General features: G+C 36.4%; 1 protein-coding gene across 13 annotated transcripts in view; it reads left to right on the top strand.

The window, feature by feature from the left end:
* Window positions 1-23,901, top strand: part of COL19A1 (collagen type XIX alpha 1 chain) — a 202,718-nt gene that overhangs the window by 99,216 nt on the left and 79,601 nt on the right. For all 13 annotated transcript variants that reach the window (XM_066994731.1, XM_048077444.2, XM_048077446.2 and 10 more), the window contains 3 exons: window positions 3,325-3,378; window positions 4,110-4,145; window positions 16,449-16,502. In XM_066994731.1, the coding sequence (XP_066850832.1) occupies window positions 3,325-3,378; window positions 4,110-4,145; window positions 16,449-16,502 (144 nt within the window). The remainder of the gene's footprint in view (window positions 1-3,324; window positions 3,379-4,109; window positions 4,146-16,448; window positions 16,503-23,901) is intronic.

The following is a 23,901-nucleotide window of genomic DNA, read 5'->3' as shown; positions in this document are numbered from 1 at the left end:
TCTTTTCACAGTTTTAAGGCACAGTTGCTGTTTTGTAATTGTTTTCTTCTTAATCCAATTGAGTTTGTAGACTGTTTAAGACTCCTGTAAACTACTATCAGAGAAAAAACCTAGTTAAAGGTTTGTCAAAAGTAGTGTCAACCAATATGATAACTTCTCCCTTAAATTTCTCCCACCAGAAGAAATATCACCATCATCCCCTTCCAAACAAAGAGTCTGTCCCTAGTTTACTCTTTCCCCTGCTGGCCCCAATTTTGCTGACTTCACACTTTTACTGGTATTTGTGAAATACTTGTTCCAGTAATTTCTCCCTTGGTCAGCAATTCAGTTACACTCATACCCTGTCTTGTTATAGATAATGTTTCTCATTTTTGCAATTTTTCATGTTGCTATCTTGTTACTATTAAGTCAGCATGTCCCAGTGCTTACTGTACATTTTGGCATCCAGAGAGGAACCCTGATGTAAGTTTATTTTGACCTGTAGAAAGACGAAGCTGTAGTCCTTACAGCAGAGGAAAGGTAACAGATGCAAACTGTTCATGAAGAGTTTTTATAAGTTCATGAACTCACAGATGTTTATTATTGTATTGTTCTGAAGAAGCCAGAATTAGACCAGGATAAAATTCAGCAATTCATTTACCTTTTGTTATGCAAGCTGTTGGAATTTTCACTCAGTTCTTGAATTTCTGACAAATCTGACTACGGACTCCTTAGGTCAATAGAAATTAGTAGGTGGCTTACAAAACTAGCTTCTTTCTCCTACAATATTGTAGAAAATGAGCTTTTCTAATTTAAAGCCTAATCTAAAATCATCCAAATGATATCTGTTTAGATAACCATATCCACTTTGCTGAAGCATCCTGTTCTGGTCTCTGCCAGAAACAGGATACTGTACTGCACTGTGCTCGAAGCGGCTACGGATTTTACATAGCACAGGAATTCTTATTTCTTATGTCATTTCAGAGACAGTCAGCAGCAGCTAACCCTTGGAGCTGCTTTAAAAAGGGTGGTTGAAATGAAGAATAGGCATGATATAGTACCAGATCTGTTTTTCCAAGCATTCATAATGTCTGGAACTTATTAAGATAATAATATCTTTAAAAGAAATATAAGGTGGTGAAGAATGGGAAATACTTCTACTGGGATAACTTTTTTTCCTGATTTTTTTTTTGTGGGTATAAACTGCAAAGGAAATGTAATTCAAGTATTGTAAAATAAAATTGTTATGTAGAAACCTTCCCAGGTACTCAAAAATCACACTTCGAACACTGTAAAGCTTGTCGTCAAATATATAGGTTCCTCTTGTCCCCTTCTTCCCCTTACGTGAGGCTGACCTCTGTGGTCATCATCTCTGCACTAGCTGTCAAACTGCATACCTTACTGAGGTCCACTGCAGGAACACTACTAAAAGCTATAAACACACCAATTAGGAAAAAAATGACGTTCACAGTTTGACAGTGCATGGCTTTGGTTCAGTATCTTTTGTCTGCAGTTGTCTTTTCGATAGAGCCACACACACATATATCTTCTCCTGTGAGCTGCAGATTTCTTTTTATCTTCCTCTGTTTTTTCTCCTCTGGAAATACACCACCTTAGAACTATTCCTTAAGCTCAAGCCTATTGTTGCACTGCTGAATCACTAATACTGACTTTGAAACAGATCCCTACAGTTTGCATACCTGAAAAATCCCTAAAGTGGCTTTCAGAACAGGGAGTGTTTTATGCAGTCTTTCATGAGCAGGTGAAAAGTAAAATGTAGTAAATGGAGATAATATCAAAACTATGTCATAAATATGCAAATCATAAAAAGAAATAATTTTTTTTGGCTTGGTTTTTGAATCCATCTGCCTATTACATTTTTAAGTTCAAACAGCAAAACTACTTCTGATTTAACTATTACATACTTGGCAAGCTTAATAAAGGACAAATCAAAGCTAAATCAGGGGTATTTACAACAACCACAAATTTAATCCAAAGTGGGTACTTAAATGCTCATATAGTTCTAAATGATGTTCCTTCCAGATGGTGAATTAATGTAATTTTAGCAGGAAGTGGAGTTGCACAAATATGCAGTATTTAGAACACTCACTGATTTAATGTTTCTGTACCCACCAAGGCACAGATGTTGCTTATCATTTTCATGCCAGTTGTCTCTATCTTTCCAATTACTGCAAAGCGAGGAACAGAGTTTGCAAGGGCAAAAAGGGGGCTGGGAAGAACTTAAGTTAGTAAACCCTTATTCAGATGTAGATGAATCATTTCTATCCTTGACCCATTTAACCTCCACAGTAGTAATGACACTGGCCTACTTGTGAACTATCTAATTGTGATTCAGTCCTGCATTGCCCACGTTATTGCCATTTGGTTTCTAAATAAAATCTTCGAACTCATAGAGCTTTTTCTGACTCGCATCATCAGTGTTCTCCTGTGGCATGTCTCTAAAACACTGATCAAAGGGAAGGTAAGAGACAGAGCTCTTGGCTTAAACAAGAAGTAGTTCCTGGTAGGTTGTTCCAACATCAGAAGCAAGGTTATTCCATATTGCAGAGTGGCTTGAATTTGCTGGGTATATTTCAAAACCACTCGCTTTTCCATGTGTTTTGCAGCAAGGAGAAGACAGCAGAGATTATAAGAAATAAGAATTTTTCTTTTTGGGGTGCTTCTGGTGAGACATGTTAGTGGAATAGCCATGTTGTGAAATCACTGCGTTTGCAATGTATAAGAGTAGGTAACGTTTTTGGCTTCTCCAGCTGAAGGCAGAACTGGGGAGAGAGGTACAAAGGACTTGGTGATTTCTGTAATTCCCTTCTCAAACACTGGTGAAAATTAGAGTATTGGAGGTTATGGCAGTTGCTCTGAGGTGAACCCTGCTGCAGTTCACCAGCTCAACATTGCTAACTGAAACCCAGAAACCACAATGCTCTGTCCACTTCTACCATTCCCAGTTTTAGCAGAGTTGAAGAGAATGTGCTGTGGGACTGTCATTTTATTTATCTTTGTTGAATGCACAAGATATGCACCTACTGAAACCTCAAAAGAACTTTGAATTTCTACATGCTACTTGCCATAAAGTGGCATAGTCAAGGTAGAGATTTTGGCTTTGTATATTTAATTCTCTGTTGAAGATGCATGTGGTCTTTCGGTAGATATTTCTCTGTTCACAAAATAATGAAAATAAAGAATTAATTTTTTAATTTTTATTTCTGTTATGTCCTAATATTTTAAGGCTTATTTGGTTAGTATATACTAATTCACGGCAGTAGAGGATTTTGTCCAACAGTTTCCAAGGATGATAACCAATATGCATTCTTCTTTTTTGCCCAGGGACTCAAAGGTGACCCTGGTAGTCCTGGCTTGGCTGGTCCCAAAGGAGAAAAGGTACTTCTTTTTTTTTAACCTGTAAAGTTGCATGTATATGTGAACGTGCATGATATTTCTTCAATATTTAATATACTGCCTTAACTATGTATGATAAACACACACTGCTGCCATTTGTCTAGCGTAAGGATTGAAGAATGTAAGTACAGACTAACTCTAAATAAGGAAGGCAAGCACTCTTTATCACTACAGAAGGGGGAGAATCTTCTTTTGAAAGCAATTCAGAGCAGGAACCTAAACTGCATGTTCTGAATTGCTCTCTTGGTGCTCTGATTTGCTCCCATTGACTGCACCTGAAGGTCTCACAGTGAGGTTCAGACCTCAAAAAGCTATTTTGTGAACATTTTACAGTCAGATGTCTTTACGTATAGGAGCAGTCACACTGACTTCAGTGGCCACCTTATGCATATTAGTGGCAGCTTGTAATTTAACACGTGCAAACGTGTTTGCAGGATTGCTTTTTGTAAACTGTGATTCATTTATGCAGAGGTCTATCTGGTGTTGGTTTTGGCTTCGTTGTTTCATTGTTTTTGTTTTTTCATTTAACCTATGGAGAATTGTCTGTACCTATGCAATTGCTGAAAAAAAATATCACTTTACTCATATATTTTCATAACCAGAGAATGTGTGATGACTATACTGAATTTACTTAAGCTATGGTGCATATCCTCTAAAATGCCTAAAGGTTTAAAACGAGATTGCTCATTTATTTACTGTCCTGTTTTAACCAGGGAGATGTGGGACCACCAGGACCGATGGCCTTAAGTGTAAGTACACATTAAAAAAAAAAATAATAAAAAAAATAAAGGAAATCGGTCAGAAATGCTGCAGTTTGTAGCTTATTTACAAAGTAAGTACTTCCATTATTAAATTTAAGAGCCAGGGCCCTCTTTTTAGAATGCCACTACATTTTCAGTATGAGTTGTGAAGCAGAGAAAAGGGAAATTTATAAATGTAAAGAAAATAAGTATATTTAAAGCTTCTTGTTTCCCACTAAATACTAGCAAGATTAAATTCACTTGATATTTTTAGTGAACAGCATTTTTCAGTAAAAGCTTGCGGAAGTAATTAGCACTTTTTAAGATACTGTAATTATTCTGTTGTCTGGTTGTGTTATTAAGAACTTTGTTATGACTTCAAAGTCACATATATGACACAGTATTATATATCTAGCATAAAAATGTTCATATTTGATGTACAGGACCTTATTGTCAGAAAGTTAAGGGTTGGGGGATGGTTAGAGGTGAGTATACATGTGTATGGCTGTGGAGGTCAGCACAGGTGCACACTCAGCACTTCCATGAACAGCACCAGCAGTCTTGTTCTGTTACTCTTTGGTTGATCACAATGAAGGTCTGGTTGTGGGAAATGTATACGCAATGTGCATCCATCCCTCCAGTAGCTGGGCTGACACTCAGCCTGCCCAGCAGTTGCCCCTCATCCTAGTCTTTCCCTAGTCACTGGCACCCAGACATTCCCTAGATTTGGTTCTTCCACTAAACATCCCATAAATAACTCTTGCGCAATCCCAAAATACACTTCCACTGTATCCTGTAAAGTGTCTGATACCCCTACATGGTAATGCCCCTCAGTCTGAAAAGCCCTCTGGAAAGCTACTCCTGTTGACTTACTGTGTGTTTATGCTCTTCCCAACCTCCTACAGTTAGTGACTGCTTCATGTACATGCTTTATGTCGCTATATGCTATTTAATTCTGATGTAATATCATAGTCTGTGTTCTTTTCATGACAGACTATGACCCTTTAAGTAGTTGTCACTAAAACACTGTTTTCCCCATTTGACATAGATTTTGTGGTGATAAAGTGATAACAGAAATTCACGTATCCAAATGCTGTTCTAGAGGAGGGGGTGAAGTCTCCATTTTTTACTGCGTACAGAACAAAGTATTTTGAATCAGGAGCACAGTTTTTACTTGTAGGTGCAAAGTATATTCCAAAATCTTTGATCGTGCTTTTTTAGCTTCTATAATTAGTCATGTTATTAAATGCTTTATTAATTGCTTTCATCAGTTCATGAAAAATGTGAATTTTTCTTCATCTAATATCATCCATGTAAGTTTCAAAGCATGTTTTTAAAGTTATGAATGTTCAGTAACTACCTTCTTATCCAAATAAAGCAATTGCAGCACTAAATGGAGAAGTTTACTGCAATCACAAAACTGAGAGTTTATAGGTTAAAACTTGGAAATTAACATGGGAGCTATATAACTCTGTGGGAAATACAATTCATTCTTTCATGAAGCACATCATACACTTATGGTTTCTTGCATTACATAATAATGCTGCTACTGATAATTAAAATAATTTTAGTAATGTCTTAATAGTACACTATTTGAATTTTAATGATTCAAAGGAGACAGGTGATAATAGTTGAGGGTAATATATGCAGCAGTATGAAATTTTCTTTATCCAAAAAAAAGTTTGGAGTTTGTCATTTAAAATACTTTCAAATTTAGGTGTTTACATGTTGTGGTTTTGACATCTATATAATCTTTGTATCTTACAAATGACCAGACATACATAACAAGCACAGACTGAAAAGAAAAAAAAAGTAGTGTCACATTATAATGACGGAATATCAATTACTAGATTTTTACACAGAACATTAATACAGCCATTTAGTTTCTTTTATTGTTTCTACAGTTTTCAGAGGGGGCATAAAAAAGCAGACAAGTACCTTCCTTTCTTTATAGAAGTCTGTGTATCAGACTCCAGAAGTTTTGCAAATTCTGTTACTAACTGATTTATTCCCTTTCTTGTAACTTACCTACAGAAAAAAAGAGTGAGATAAGACATAATGATTAGTTGTCTTTCAAGTATCAAGAAAAGATTTCTTGAGTATGGATCTAACACAGTTTCTGTGCAAGGATCTGATATATACGGGTGCAGCAGAAGACAAAATTTTGAAGATTCCATGGCCTGTGTATTAGTTGTATTCTGGCTAGATAGTGCTATAGACAGAGTAGAAGATGTTTTTAAGCTTTATAAGCTTTATAAAAGTAATACATTTTGTCTGATCCAAGTGATTCTTTTCACAAACTGAAATGAGAATGGGCATCTCAGTAAGGACAATCCATGTGGGTGACAACAATTGATAATGATGCAAAAGAGTGGCAGAAATAAAAACTCCTGAATTCCAAGGCTATAGTTCCACAGCATATGAATAGCTCTTCCCCTAGAGTTAGTGTTACGAACTACTCAATTCATATGGTTCTGTTGTCTTCAGTTAAAATTGTGTGCACTTAGCTTTACTACGAGTCATATTCAGAGTTTAGTAGTGTGTTATTGAAAATCACAAGCTGCTTTCAAATTGACTGAACTCAGTCTTTCTATACATTAAGTGATCCCCTTTCATAAAATGGACTGTCAAAGAATTACATTTCTTTCATTACAAAATGCTGTGCAATGTTTCAGGTCAGTCAATTCAGGCATAGCAAGATGGCAGTGCATTGGTACGGCCACTGATGGTTGTCGTCATACTTAGGGAACATTTTAATTTCATACAAAGGAAACATTTAAGTTTCAAGAAAAGCAGGCACAAGTCTTTAGAGGGTTGTTAGTAACTGAAGTACTGAAATATTTTTTGTAGCTGTCAACTGATAGAAGAGATGAGACTGGGTGTGAATAAGTTGAGCAGTTTGAAGACAGATTACAACACTGTGGGAATATATGGCCCAGCAGGAAGTCTTTCTCTCTCTGCCATTGTAAATAGTCATGGGTTTCTGTTGGCAAGAACTTAAAGATGATGAATGACATGAATTGTGGTGGCTAAGGGAAAATCCATTCTTCAGATTTGTTTTTTTATTTGTGTGACTTCTGTGTGGTCATGACTTTTACAATATATAATCAGGAAAGGGAGATGTCTTGCTGTGAATAAGTAATAGGTCAGATAATATCAAGGTTCACGTGTCACTGAACGAAAACTTACTCTGTCAGGACCATTTATGTTGTTACAGCCAAAATGTGACATCAGTGTTTCAGTTATGAGTCTTGTTAAATCTGAGTTTTAAAATGTTCCATTTGTTTCAGACTCAAGCATAATATTGTAAATTTATACTCTATATCATTATCATCATTTCTAGTTTTTCCTAATGTAAAAATGATTTATTTCTTTTTATCAAAATACAAAATGAATTATTATGTTGTAGGACAGGGAAGGAAGAGAGGTGATAATAATGACGCACTAACAAACATTGTTAGAGCTAAGTCCAAAATGCATTTGGGCACGGAGGGAGGAAATATCCCAAAAGACTTGGTTTGGTCAAGCTAGAAGTCTGGGCCTGGGTCATTTACCTTCCACCTCAGCACAAAGGCCACGTTGATACAGGTGGGAAATTACGGTGTTACAGAGCTCCGCTGCCCTGTGAGGCTCTTCCATTCATATTCATATCCATAGAAATTATCCAACGGTGGAAGAAGTTCTGCCATTCACGCCAGTCTCAGGATGAACTAGAGCATCTGCAGGGCTGTGCAGGGCCAGAGCATTTTTCCCACACGCAGGCCTGTACCACAGTCCTGTCCCCATCATGGGGAGCATGAGCATGACTAAAAGGCTGAGGCTGCTTCATTGCAGTGATTCCCAGACTGCTTTGTTGTCCTTAATCCATGCCCAGTTGTTTGTAGGTAATCTGCAAAAACACATAGCCATAAGTAATAGGAAATGTGAAAGTCTAAAGGGTGTGAGTGATCCTGTGTCTCAAAGGGCTCAGGAATTCCTGGGGAGTACTAAATCACGTACTGCTCAGAAGCACAGTAAGAGTTCTCTGCCCACCAGCATGAAAATATGCAGGACAGAATGAAGTTATTTGTCTTTGGAGGAAAAATCTGTCAGTGTTTTAATAGATAGGTATAGCCATTGTAGCGTCTCTAACGAATGAGGGATACTTCGACATAGTATGGATGGCAGAATTCATAAATACCCAACAACTGTAACAACCTATCAGGCAAATGAGCCTATGCTAAACTGTGAGAGGGGAAATAATGCTGTGACTTTTTAAGAAGCATTTTTTTTATCAGTTTGAAATTGAAATTTCATAGATCAGAAAGCGCATTGCTTTGAACAAAGCACTTAGAGATGAGTTATCTTGTTTAATGTCATTTAACGGTAAATCTCTACCAAAATGCTAAAGCATGCACACTTAACAAAGTGTCTTACAGTAATAGCAGGGAGTTCAGAAAGAATTTAAGTATATGCCTGGCTGTTTCTGTAGTTAATAGAGTTGGGATTAGAATCACAGCCCATGTGTTTCAGTATGGTTTTTTAAGGCAAATATGGAAAGTCCTGTTAATACAATATCATCATTCTTGCATGATTAGTTAGAGGGAAAAAAATGGCATTGTAGTGCAAAATACGCTCAGCTGCAAAAAGAAATAGATAAAAAATAGGCTTTATGTTAGAATCCTACTGAAATTAGTAATTACAGGACGTTTTAAGTATTTGATTCATGCATTATTCATACAACTAAATTTTAGTGGCACTAACTTTGACACATATGTGCATATTTAAGTATATTTAATGTGGCTTTAAAATTTTTATATGTTACCATGGAGTCAATTAACATTACGAGTGGAGATACACGTATTTGTCTCCTCAGTTCTGGTAGTAGTTTTATAAAGGAGTAGTCCAAAGTCATGATTGATTCTCATCCTTTATTTCTGCTGTCTTTAATTTCTCTTCTAGTTTAACTTTCTGAAGTGCTGTATAAGTACCAGATCTCTTTTCTTCGGTATTTTTCAAATTTCTTATAGCACATGTTGGGAATATATTATGAAATTTTCTTCCTAATTTTACCTGCTTTATGCAGTAATATGGTTAGTCTCTAAAAGTGTAAGTTCCCTGATAAATTGTATCGTAATCGAGGAGCCTTTAGAGAATAAGGGGCAGAGATTATACCGTTCTGCTGGGCAGTTTTATCAAAAAGTGACATTTGGTTTGAGAAGCTAGCGACTGTTTTCTGAAGTGACACAGCTGGCTAAGCAGCTCCCTCTCTCTCTGGTATCCACAGCTTAAGCCTGTGCATATCGTGTCAGAGGAGTGACAGGTGAGGGAAGGTAGCGCAGCAATCTCTTGTAAAATATATGATAACTATTCCTCTCGACACTTGATACGCTGCTTTTAGTTCCTGAGGAAAACGAGTGTCCGTCTGTACGTTCCTGTGAACCTATCCCTTTCAGGAGTTATAAAATAGTCATCCAGATGGCACCAAGTGTTTACGCAGAAGCCAAGGCTTAAGTCGGCCACAGACAGCAGTACCCAAGACTTGCTTACTAAACAGATAGTTGGAATGTTGGCTCCCGGGGCTGGTTAAATCGGGCCGAAGGGAGCTGGGGCACAAGTGCAGCGTGAGCTGTCTGAAGGGGGAAGCTGCAGGTCCAGGCCCAGGCAAGTTCTGCGGTCGCTTTCGGCCATTCCCTCAGTAAACAAACATCACATCAACAAGGGGTTACTCAGCTTTCCTCTCATAGCTTCTCTAATTATTTGTGTAAAGCTAAAATTGTAATTCATGCTCTCCAGTATTTCCTAGGAAATACCTTCACAAATTCAATGATAGTGTAATTTTTTGGATTTTATATGGACCTCTGAAGAGGTAACATACTGTATCCCCACATTTTTGCTGTTGCAATTGGCAGCAGCATTTCAGATGCTTCTTCCTGGAAAATCATGTGCAAAATTTTACTTACTTCAACTCCTGCAAATGATTTGTGTCTTACACTGAAAAATAAAACATCTCCTGGGGATAACTTGTGTTACTTAAGCAGGGATGTACACCACCACCCACACCTACCATTAGTAAGTGTCTCAACTAATGTTATCCTCTCATTCTTTTCACATAATGACAGGAACCAAAGGAGAGCAATACTCGGTAACTAAAGAAAGTATAGACAGAAAATTATATTTTCACTCTAATTATCTTATTTTCATATATAGCCCTCTATGAAAAATCTGAATTATAACTATTTGAGCTTTTTACTGGGGGTGTATTAACTTCATAAAAATACCAAACAGTTTAGTTCTTTTGCATTAGATATAACGATCTTTAACTCTCACAGTATAACTTACAAATATTCTTTTTTTTTTTTTTTGTGTGAAATGCTTTTTAAGTATGGAAGCAGATCCTATTAAGATTACCCTATTTAGTGAAACAAGATGTTTTAGCAATTTCAATCTGTCTTCTGTGTGCAGTAATACTGATACTGAAGGCACAAGTGAAAATTCATGTCTTGGCCTCACAGATTTATGTTTTTCAAAAATTCACAGTCTTCTAAATTGGCGTGAATAGAATTTATATGTCCTTCATTAGAGGAATGATTAGAGAATAGTCCCATATGCTTTTGTATTCACAGCAGACATCATGTAAAGAATCTTTTCAAATTACTCCTCAGGAATTTAAATACTTTTTTTTTTTTTTGCTTAGCAGATAAACTCAGGTCTATTAAAAGTACTAGGTTCATAAAGTGTGAACTTCTGTGAAATTAGTCTTCCAATTTTCCTTTGAAATTATTGTCTCTGAAGCAAAATAAATTTCAGGTGAAGTTACCAGAGAGAATTACAGAAATGACCAAACCCTAAGAATAATGAGATCACTGAGAATATATTTTCTGTTTGCATCAGTAATAAATTATCATAAAAAAAAAGTATCTGATCATGTTTTCTTGCAGTCTGAAATGTTTACTGATAAATGCTGTCTCCTTTTCCACAGAAGTAAGTGAGTAAGTGGGCTGGTAGCAGTTTGAAAAAAAAAAAAAAAAAAAAAAAAGAGGCCGATTCCATGTCAAACTCAAGACCAAAGCAGTATGATTATTGCAGTAGCAGTAACAGGCCAAAAACAGGGTCAAAATGTTTCAGCTTTCCAACCCAAGTTAATTCAGTAAGGATGTGAAGGAAGGTCATGTTTGGAAATGTTGACGGTATATAGAAATGTTGCTGATGGCAATAGCCCATTCTTACAAGGGAGGAAGGCACTAGTTTCCCCACAACATGCAGTAGAAACAAGCCAAAGAGGAAAATACACTCAAAACAGGTTAAAGGGTCACAGTGAAAATCATGACCGGCAGAGTAGATCTCTTGTCTGGTAACACATCCAGATCAGAAGATGACTTTAAGATTTAATTGAACGGCATCTGGATACGTCTTGTCTGTTTTTTCTGCATAGCTGGGGCATTCTTGCATGAGTGCAGCAGCAGCAGTACTGTCCATCAGAAGAGTGGTATTTGGACAGGTGAGGAATGCCCTTTGGTTCTTTCAGGCTGCAGCAGGTTACCATGATCACGTGTTCTGTTACTTCAGGAATCAAGTCACATTTTACTGTACTATTGATTTGTGCAATTTTATCCTGCTCTATTCATGGACTTCTCAGAGGGATCATCATAAACCTAAATCCGTCAGTGTGATGGTTTTTCTTTATCCTAGTGAGAACTGTGTCTTGAATAACTAGGTCAAGTCTCTGCGCTGGGAATTGCCTACCGATTTGCTTGTAAAAATTAAAAACAAAAATTCTACTGTTGATTTTGTTTCAGTGGAACTATACCAACTATAGCCAAATAATGTCTATTATAGCTGAGTATTTTTAAAGTAGCAAGTTTTATGATTATAAAAGCACATATTCAAAGGGTAAAAAATGACCTGTTCTTACATTACCACGTGTTGCTTCTACATACCTAATTAAGCTTTTATCCATGTCTTTGCTTGACTTGTCTCATGCACTTTCTCCCTGTCTAACAGCATTTATTCCATAAAAAATGAGGTCATTTATGTGCTGGAATTTGCAAGGCACAAAATTGGGTGAGAATAGTTTATGTGTAGAACACAGAAAACGGTCTGTAAAGGTGTATAATTTTTTCGTGTGTGTGTGTGCCTTAATTAGACCTTTCTTCTTATTGTTAGCATTTGTATACTATCTCTAATTTGTGTAGAGGAGGAAAGTCTTCTATGCTCAGAATCTATTTCAGCAGCGCAACTTAAGAGTGCATAAGGCATCTGTCTAGCCTGCTTCAAAAACAATCAGCTACATTTTGAAGCAACTTTCAGAATACTAAAAATACACTGACTTGTAAAATATTGTTTTAAACATGATTTTGGCATCAGACATAAGCTTCCGGAGGAAGTAATACAAATAACAACTTCAAGTAATTTCAGTCTTCCACTTCAGCTGTTCTATTTTGTGTTGGTTTTTAATTCACCAAGAGGTCACAGTAAACATTTTGCTTTTGTTCAGAATGTGTTCTTAGGTTAGGCAGTTATTCTGAACTATTAAATTCACAAACCAAGTCTCCACCATGTCTCTGTAGATATTTGTCTTGATGTAACAAGGATTTTAACATGTTTTTGTACCTGCATAGTCACATGGCAGGATTCCGGTCCTGTAATAAGCAGCTTCTGGCAGTTACATGCCAACTAATACACTTTAAACCGATACCTTATGAAACTTAAAATAGCTTAACTGTCTGAATTGTGAGTTGATATTTCTACCATTTCCAAACACATTTTTCTTCTACCATCTAAAGTTTGATAATTCTCATTCGTTTTTATCTGGCCAGAAATATTATGTATTAAAAATATTTGTAGGAATTAACACCTTTGATGAGATGCAAGTTCTTCTAAAAGCTCAGTTTTTCTACTGTAACATTTTTTAAATATGTTGGTTTTTCTCTCTTCCCTTGACTAAATTTTAATCTGTTTTGATGATTTTTTTCTTTAAACAACTATAAGCTTGCTTTTCCTTTATCTAGCATAACAGCATAACAACCAACATCTTTTCCCTTGCCAACAGTTCCCATTAGTTTACCTCTTTATAAAGGAATTTGCCAGTTCCCACCCTTAATTTCTTTTTCAAGATGCTGTATGACCCTCTTGTGTCTCCCAGTGTATGATGTTTTATCTTTCATAGCTATTCTCACTCATTGTAGTAGATTTTCTGCGTTCATAGAATCATAGAATATCCTGATTTGGAAGGGACTCACAAGGATCATTGAGTCCAACTCCTGGGTCCACACAGGACCACCCAGAAATCAAACGGTATTTCTGAGAGCTTTGTCCAAATGCCTCTTGCACTTGGGCAGGCTTGGTGCCATGACCAGTTCCCTGGGCAGCCTGTCCCAGTGCCTGGCCACTCTCTTGGTGAAGAATCTTTTCCTAACACCCAGCCTGACCCTCCCCTGTCCCAGCTCCATGCCGTTCCCTCGGGTCCTGTCGCTGTCCCCAGAGAGCAGAGCTCAGCGCCTTTCTTACGTCTCACTTTATGCCTTGTGCTATTCCTGCATCTCCTTTTGCTTTTTGCCATACTCATCCTGTTGCTGATGCAAGGCTCAGGTTGGAAACTGACACAGTAATGAATCATTTTGATTGCTTTGGTTGTTGTTTACTTGTGGAGACAGTACATGTGAAATAGATTGCTTTCTGATACAAACACTTTAAAAACAATCAACATCATATTCTATGAGGCCACGTGACAGTATATAGCCTGTCTCTCTCTGTCTGTGGAGATGGGTTCCTTTGATGGGGTTTGCATACCACCTGTGTCTCCTATAATTTGAAGGAGTGGAGAACCTGATCTTTGATCTCCAGAGATCTCTGGGAGATCTCCATAAGTTAAATAGGAAAAAGACCAAAGTAGAAACCTTGATGTGCCTTCTTACAAATTACATTCTTCTTTTCTGTGCCTGAACTGTTAAATTCATTGCCAGGTTTTATAGGAATTTAACAGGGGATGTTTTATTCATCCCTTTAGAGAGATTTCACCGTTGAGAAGTTTTATTTTCATTCCTTCTGCAGGTTTCTTCTTCAGTTATTTTTCCAGGATCTCATCCAGTGAATGCTGAATAATGATAGCATTGCTAAGTCATTACCATTGCTAAGTTATTGCAGCTTTGCAACCATGTTATTTAATGCAGCCCATATTGTCCTATCACTTTTTAAACTGAAGATCCCACTGAAGTTAGTGTGAACTTTTACCTCGGATTCAATGTCAGGATATGGCTCCTTGTACAGAGTAGTCCTCCCTGCGTAGTTACCAATTGTAAGCAGCTCTCCTCCCTTTCCTTGAAGATAAACCTTCTTATCTGGTTCCTTTTTCTTGACAATAATATTGTAGAGAGAAGAAAAAGAATAAAAGTAGGTCTAGAGCAAAAATGTTGGCTGTTAATTATCATTATTGTGCAGTTATATTGTTGTATAATTCTTAGCCCCTTGGAGTCTTATTGTACGGATATGTGAGGCTCAGTATTTCCTCCTTCATAAAACAGACATTACAGGCTTTCATTTCAATCCCATACATAAAATTGTCACAAAAAATGAAATATTAACAAAACAAAGCTTCACCTCTTCCTGGATTCCAAGAATTTCTCTACAAAGTAAAATATTGCTAATAGTTGAACAGAAAGGATTCTTAGCAAATTTTTGAACTACCTTGAGGAAGTACAAAAGGCTTACAGAGTTCATATTCACCTATTGCTTTATGTGTTTGTGCAAGTATATGCTACATAACTGCACTGCAATTAACTCACTGGGATTTATTGGACACTACATTGTCATGCATATACCAGTTCCATAAACTTTTGGAAAAAAATGGAAACAGCGTGCATAAATTTTGTAGAAGATTCTAAACCTTTTCTTGTTTGTATTATGTGCTGAAGGGAAAGAAGAAATATCTAGTGGTGAAAAAATGTCTGAGGTATTCAGTGGCTGAGTAGAGAAAGGATAGGAAAAGAAGAACCCTTGAGCTGTCTGCTTTAATTTACAATTGAAGTCAGCCTTCATTCTAATAAACTGAAGATATCCATTGAAGAGATACGAGCTAGCAACTTCTATATGCTCACTTTCACCAGTCTATCTTGGGAATTAGAGATCATAAAATAACTTTTTAATTTTTTTTTCCTGGAAATCTGGACATTTTTTAAAAACACGACTCTTACAGGGGTTCAGTTTACCCTTACTGGTGCAGTAAATCTGCATTATTGATTCTAAACAAGGAGTTCAGAATTTGGCCAAGCATATAACTCAGGCTGAAGTATTTCAATTTGATGTGTATTGAAGTAATACCCAAGTCTGCATAATTTAAATGGTTAAGAATGTAATATTTTAGTATTTCAAACTGTTAAGTAAACTAAACATAAATTCTTGATTTTTTGATATCCTGTAGGAATATGCAATATTACATTCATTTAAAAAAATTATAGGAAGTAGATCTGCTCAGTGCTCTTTGCTGATTACATTGAAACTCATTTCATATTTCTTGTTGCTATAATGGAAATTGGATAGCTTCCTTGAAGTCATTTTGAAAAAAAAATTGTTCCAAGGTGACTCATAAATTAAGGGGGAGCAGTGTTCTAAGCACAAAGCTGTTATGTGAAGGCTTTATGATTATATTGTACATTAATCAGATACAAAATTTATACCCCCATGCCTCAGAAACAGTCTGTGATTCTGTGTCTGCATAGTCAGCCTTGCACTGAGTTAAGAAGGAAGGCTCAGACATATTCAAAATACCCCAAACTCCTGCACCTGGTTAGGGGTGAGAGGAAGACAGAAGTGACTCTGAAGGGTTTTGAAAAGCTCAGCCCAGGCACACAGAGGAAACAGCAGAGAGCTGATTCTTACAATACAGAAAGCATAAGGCTGCCTGCTATATTTAGTCTCGCTTCTCTCCCCTCCCTTCCTTTCCCCTCCACATCCAGGGCCTATGTTAGAATTTGAGTTGTAAAGTTGTCATTCACTTAACATAAATTGTTTGCTTTCTTATGGCATCCTAACTTAACCAGATAAATAGATTTTCACACAAAACTGTAGCTAAATACATTTATAATTGCTTAAGTAGTACTGCTGATTCACCTCTCTAACTGATTCAGCATCTATATAAAAGAATACGATTAATAATTACAGTTTGCATTTTCTTCCTCACACTTGAATACAACAGTCCCCTGGAAGATGTAATTACAACTAACCTGCTTTTATTAGAAATAAATGCTTTGTCTTGACACCTGGCTCACTTGTATAGAATAATACAGGATGAAAATAATATTGAATGTTATATTTGTTTAATGTTTGCATTTGCAGGGTTTGCCAGGGCTGGAGGGTCCCCAGGGTCCACCTGGCAAAGAAGGTCAAAGGGTGAGTAAACTTTGTGAACAACTGGTGTGTGTGCTCACTGACCTTGATGTGTGACTTCTTTCTAAGCACTAATAAAAAATTGAAAGGTAGCAGCTGAGTATGAAGCATGCTGACAACAAAATGAGCTTTGACATTTGAGGTTTCTCTTCAGTTGAAGGAGATTTAACAATTTAAACCATCTAAAATGTTTTAATGACTGGCAGCACAGATGTAGATATTGTCTTTTGTTCAATATGCTTCTGCTTTAATTTGAAATGGAAGAATACTAAAACTGCTCAGGAGATTTAGTTTTCTTGCAGAAATAGACCATACCTTACTGCATCTAGGATATATGAATGTAAGATCATTATCTACAATGTTATCAGAATCCAGAGCTAATGACCCGAGTTTTTTTGTAGATGCCATTATGCAAGTGTCAGAGGCTAGCGTATATATACAAAGAATACACTATATACACTAAGAAAAAAACAACAACAGTGGAGATTATTCCCAAGGCATGAAATAAACATTTGGTTATTGAGAATTTTATTATAATGAAATAATTGGCTGATTTCCTTGTGTATCTTATGCTTTCACTTTCCCTGACCTCCTATCTTTGGTACTTAAGTGGAGCAGAGAATGAATATTTATGAACCTGATATCTCAAGAAATAACTTGAAAGTTTATATCCTATTTTTCTCCTTGGGAGGATATTCATACTCAAACATTTCTATATTTTTATGAATGAAATTGCACCCAGTTCATGGTTTTAAAACTGGATCTCTCAATAATTCTTGGTTACTTTAGGTATCATAATGTTGAGTATCTCAGTTAAGTTATCTAAAGTGGAAGGATTTAGTATTATTGACGTTAGTCAACCACAATGAATTATTAAAGGCCAGTTTAATAATTCTAGTAGTGACTACTTCCCTGGTATAACATAAGACCAGTTCTTGAACAAAAGCTTTGAGGCCTACAGGCCATTACTCAATGCTTTTTATTGCTGTTTTCTTTAAGTTAAAAAACTATTAATGAATTTCACATAAGTTAAACATGAAAATTTGAAAACTGAGATTATTTAAATTTCAAAGGAAGGCTAGAGAATCCTTTCAGAAAAAAAAAAAAAGACAATGTAGTAAGGGAGAATCAGAAGTTATGTGGTGAATATAAACATGGGATTATAGTCTTGTTATTAAGGATTTTATAATTACTATGACTTTTACTGTTATGCAGTTAGATACCCAGGATACTGAAAGGCTCCAGATACTCAGTTATAGTACACTTTTGTGTGTTTTTATGTGAAGCATTCAGTCTGCAGACATTCAAAGTTTCTTAGTTCTCCTTTAGGGACAATTATAAATATGACTATTTTAGAAGCATCACTCTTTGAATTTCTTAATTTTTGAGGCAGAGATTCAGAATTAATGCATTGTATTATCTATAATTTTGGATAAATTCATTTGGAGATGCCCTTTTTATTTTGCAGTGGAAATTAGGGGATTCATAAATTTATCATGGCCATTTCCTATCCACACATAAAAACTGAACTGCTGTCTCACTCCAATATATTTAAAAACAGGAGTGCTGATTGTTTTATAATCTCAGCCATGCACACAGTTGCCCTGGGCCAGACAATGGGAACAGCAGACTTCAGACTCACAGCATCTGTCTTTATCTTTCTGCCAGTGAGATGTTCACAACAATACTCATTCTGCTGGCCACCCCCACCCAAGCTTTAATAACATAGTTTGCAGTCTTAATTCAACTCCCATGTGCACTTGCATTTCCAATACATTTAATTACACAATAACATACTGTTTGTAACAAGATCTCTGCTCTGTTTAATGACAAACAGGACAGCACATATCTAATGGCTATTAAATATTCCTTTTTATTTAATTATAGATGTCATGTTCCTTTGTTCTACTTCCAGCAGATCATCCAAATCTTTCACATTATATGAAATTATTGGTTTTGTCATGGGCTGTATTTGGAGCATGAAAGCATAATATTGAGCATTAAACTAACTGATGATTTTTCTTCAACATATTGCTCAGATGTAAAGGTGCTATTATGCCCATTTTGCAGACTTGAGCTGTAACATATTAGGGGAAAAGAAGCACCCAAAACTTCTGAAAAAATCTGTTTAATTTTGGGTGCCAAACCTTGAGAACCTGACATTTTTACTCTTTCCATTTGCATTGTATGTGTCATATTTCAAAATTTTAATTCCCACTTCAGCAGCATTTTTTAGTGTTCAGCTCTTTTGAAAATTAGGCTGATATTAATAGCAAATTGAGAATTGTTAAGTGTGTAAGTTAGAGACCTCTGAATACACTAAAAACAAGATCTAAGGAGCAGAGGAAAATTAACAGTGTTAATGATGTTATGTCAAAAACTCAAAAAACCTTTTAAAAGACTCATGACAAAGCTAGTGCTTTAGATAAGTGACAATACAAAATGAGTTAGAAAGGGAAGAATAAAAGCCATGCCAGTGGGTTTTTCTCCTGTTTGAACTGGCCTGAGCCATGCATTTTTTTTTCAGAGTGTTTTTAAGTGGGATTTTTTTTTATCATTCAAGATCACAGAGGTTATTATTAGAACTACTAACAAATATGAATGATGGGACACTCCCCAAAGTGGACACCAGTCACCTTATTTTGACTACAGGGGCGACCTAGGGCAAATGTACCCCTCTGCCGTATTAAAAGGAGTAAATCTGGGTAGTAGCATTTCTTTCATCTCATAATCTATATTGAACATTACATAGTAATATATATATATTAGAAATTAAATCTTTATATATAATTATACATATGCATATTTATGTATAACTATAATAAATATAAATTGTAGATTTTAGTTCAAAGTTGTGCCAACCTTTAAATGCTTATTGACACATATATTGACATATATGTGGAATTTGCTTAAAAGCATAAATTTACATCACTGAATCAGATGATGGCTGTAGGTTATTTATTTCAAAAGCAAGGGGAAATCAATGCATTATTTCAAATAAAGCAGTAAACACTTTTGTCCAATTAATGCATTGTAGGCACAGTTACATTGTATCGAGTCAATATTTGGTTATTAAAATAATATATATTTCATTTTCTCTGGCCTGGTCATCTGTTGTGTTTCTGTTACATGATCTCGCTGGGATATGATCTTTCTCCCAAGTCAATGAGCAGTTCTTAGCAGGTTCTTAGGCTTGTAAATGATGGTATGCAAATAACTCAGCCATGGAACTTGATGATAGAAGTGTGTACAACAAACACATCGGTAGTTTAGTATATTAGTTATGTTTACGAGAGTAAATTCATCAGTTCCCACTTACTGGGACCTTTTTACTCTCATCTTCTTTGTTATGCCTTCTCATTGTGCCCTTTTCCCTTTGGTCACCGAAGCCAGTAGACTCATGGTCCTTCATGCTTCACTTTCTTTCTAAGATCTCTCAAATTTGCTTTCCCTTTCCCAATCAACAGCTCATATGTATGGACCTTGCTTCTCACTTCAACTGTTTGCTGAATTATGTGATAGAGTATGTATATGTTTAAAGTATAATTAATGCTTTTCCATCCAGGAAATAAAAAATAAAAATCATGGAATACCATAATAACATGGTAGTGAGCATAATAGAAAGAAACAATGCATTGGTGCAGAATGCATTTCCACCTGCGTTTCCTCCTGCATTTCCACCAGTGGCAGAAACATTTATCCCAATTTACTACTTTTTTTTTCCCTTTGGGAAAGTTGCTCGAGGAAGATCTCATACTTTCATATAAAGCATTTTCATTGGTACGGTGTAAAAGATCCTGGCAAATAATCTTTTCCAAAATAAATCATTCTTATCTTCATTACATTGGCCATCTTCACTGGAATTGCTATCGTTAATTTTCTGGAAAGATAAAAAATAGTGAATTGATGCTATCTAAATATCAATACAAAAGAAAAAATATTACACATTAAGACAGATGTTTTCAGATACAAGCAAAAAGTTATCAGCTTAAAGTGTGGGTTTCTTCATCACTAGTAATTCAAATATCGGTATTTATTTCTAGGTAGTGTTGCTCTAGAAACCAAACTGCAAAGTAAAAAGGGAAGATGTTAAGCATTACTAATTTTGTAGATGTTAGAATATTAATCTTTGCAATAAAATGTAGTGCATAGCTGCATTTATATTTGGGGTGTGTAATTTAAGCCTAGCTAATACACTTTCCTCAGAAAGGACCTGGTTAGATCATAGAGTAGACACCAAACCAAAGAAGAAAAAGGTGAAGTTCCTACTTTATTGAGAGAAATATTGAAATATTTTATTTTTAATGTCTTATTCTGAAAACTCAAGCTCATTCTCATTCACTGAATTCCCCAAATCTATGTTTCCATCCCTCTTTAACACTCAGGGTTCTCTCCTTTCAAATTTGATCAGTTGTAAAAGTTTTTAGTCTTGTGTTTGTTTTTTTTTTCTCCTCAAAACAAGTAATATATTGCTATGTCTATCTGTTGTGTACTTTCTGGAGTTTTCATGCTTTCTAGAATTTACTGTCAAAAATACTTGCACATTTTTCTTGCATGTATTAAGTTATTACTTACTTAGTAATTCTCATCTTAGTAATTACTGTAAGTTAACCCCAAGTTCTTAGTACAGTAAATACAAGTTTCTCTTTAAAAGCAGTATTCCATAATTTCCATTGTGTGTGATTATGGATCAGAATAACAGTTAAATAATATAGAAGATCCTGTCCTGTTCTGAACTGAGAAGTACATTGCATTTTACTGTTTTCTTTAAATTAGCTTTTTCCAAATTGAGAGGCATTCATTTCAAACCTTTGCTGTTCTTACAAAAAGACCAGTGTTTCTTCTCGCTCTACCAGTAGTGACTTTGTATAATTATAAGTGGTTCATGTTAGATGTGAGGCCTTGCTAGGAGCATTTGGTTTTAGTTCTGGTCACTGGGAGAAATGGACCAGTAGGGACAGTTCCCTCCTCCTCATTCCTTTATGAGACAAATAACTTTTCAGTTTCCATTTTGTTGGCTTCAGGCACTCAGAGCAGTATATTACTGCTGCAGCAACTTGATATTATTACACCACTGCTCAAAATTACATGAGGAGCGCCTGAAGGTAATCAGATGTTACTCAGAAAAGTCCCTGGCCTGATATTACTGACCAAGAAAAAAAACAGAAAGTATGAGTAATACCCTAGCATTGCATGGAATGGAAACCATGGTAGACAGCTACACTATCTTCCTGGCTTCCTGCATTATGCAGTACTTCATTATTTCTCTCGGTAATCCTGAATAATCCTGCACTTCAGGTAAGTCTGTCCTTAACAGAAATACGGTTTCCGCCTGAAAGACATGAACAGCAGAGGCTTCACAAGTTTCCTTGATTGCTGCAGTGTTTCTTGTCAATCCCACATTTCAAAATGTGCTTTTTTATTTACACTTGAGCATGTAGGTTGACCTTTCAAAACCTACTTTTTTGTCATGTCTGCCTTACGTTGAAGAGACATTTGAAGTATTTTTTCTCTGTCATCAAGTCACCATTCCATTTTTTTTTGAGAAAACTAAGGTCCTTCAGCTCCCCATGTAAGGAGTTTTCTTTGGTCTTCAAATAATTTTATCATATTGCTGTACTTAAAGTTTCCACATTTATAAATACATACTAGGTGTGGAGTCATTCATAGTTTGCGTCACTATGTTAAGTATAATGAAATGTATATTTGCAGAATATAATTATAGAAGTTTTGGAAATGAATGTTTAACTTTAGTTGGATATCTTTGTAGCAGAAATTTTCCCTGAAACTGATGCATTTAAAAAAAAAATATCTGAAAGTGATATAATTTTATTTATATAATATTTTAGTGAATTCCAAAAAAATTATCTTAATACAAAACATCAATGCAACTTTGTTAAACAAATATATTATAAAATTTTAAATACGTTATAGCATACCTTGAAATCTAGAAAATGTTAACTTTTCCTTCTTATATGTAAGAGTCAGGCCCAGAATGTACCTAGCAGGCACAGCAGTTTGTGAAGTAGTTTCCGTGCTCTGCTTCTTTTTGGTATCTTCCTGAACTCCTGTGTGATTTTGTTTGGATTTGGGAACTTCTGGCAAGTGGCCAGCAAACGTCCCCTGTGCAGCATACACATTCTTAAATATGATGGTCACAGGGCACAGGACCCAGGTACCACTGCAGTAGCTCTCAGACTCTTGGACCCAGACAGCTTCAGAAGGAGGATGCAGCTCTGCAAGTCTCGGGCTGGAGGCAGCGACAGGGTCCTCCTGCTGAAGCTGGGGCCTGCTGCAGGAGATGTCCAGTTGTTGAGGAATTCAAGTCCAAGTTGCTCAAGATCAAGTGGAAGAGTTGTGGGATGATGTCAGCAGACTGCACATGCATCAGAGAGAGTGAGAAGGAGATTGACTGGATCTTCTTGGAGACCCTTCTCTTAACAGAGAAGGGGAATTGGTGACAAAGGACAAAGAAAATTCAGGTACCCAATGCCTGCTTTGCCTCAGTCTTTACCAGTAAAACCAGCCTTCAGAAATCTCAGGCCCCTGAGACCAGAGGGAGTGTCTAGAGTGAGGAAGACTTCCCCAGCCTGGTACTCCTCCACCGAGGGAACACTTAAACAAACTGGATGTAAATAAGTTCATAGGGCCTGATGGATTGCACCCACCTGTGCTGACAGACCTGGCTAATGTCATTGCAAGGTGACTCTTCGTTGTCTTTGAATGGTTGTGTCAACTGGGAGAGGTTCCTGAAGACTGGAAGAGAGCACATATCACTTCAAGAAGGGTAAGAGAAAGATCCAGAGAACTACAGGCTGATCAGCCTGCATGATGTGATGGAAAAAAAATTCTCCTGGAAACCATTTCCAAACGCATGAAGGATAAGAAGGTAATTGGGAGTTACCTGCATGGATTTATGAAGGGGAAATTGTGCTTATTGCTTATTACCTTATTGCCTTCTACAGTGAGGAGATTGGGTTGATGGATGGGAAGAGAACAATGAATGTTGTTGATACCAAGTAAGCTTTTGATGCCCTCTTCCATAGTATCATTATAAGTGATAAAGGACGGGTTAGATAAGGAGGACATTGAGGTTAATTGAAAACCGGCTGAATAACCGGGTGAAGAGGGTTGTGATCAGCGAAACAAAGTCTAGTCAAAGACAAGTCACTAATGGGCTCAGTACTGGAGCCAATCATGTCCAATGTCTTCATTAATGACCTGGACAGTGGGGTAGAGTGTACCCTCAGCAAGTTGGCAGAGAACTGTATGAAGAAGAATTGCATGAATTTCAACAAGACCTGCATCTGCAGAGGAATAACCCCTGGCATCAGTACACACTGGAGGCAGGCAGTCTGGAAAGCAGCTGTGCTGAGAAGGGCCTTGGGGTACTGCTGGACAA

This window comes from Anser cygnoides, chromosome 3 (genome assembly GCF_040182565.1).
Source record: "Anser cygnoides isolate HZ-2024a breed goose chromosome 3, Taihu_goose_T2T_genome, whole genome shotgun sequence".
Taxonomy (NCBI): Eukaryota; Metazoa; Chordata; class Aves; order Anseriformes; family Anatidae; genus Anser; species Anser cygnoides.
Note: the sequence above shows the minus strand (reverse complement) of the source record. Positions and strands in the feature narration are given on the sequence as shown.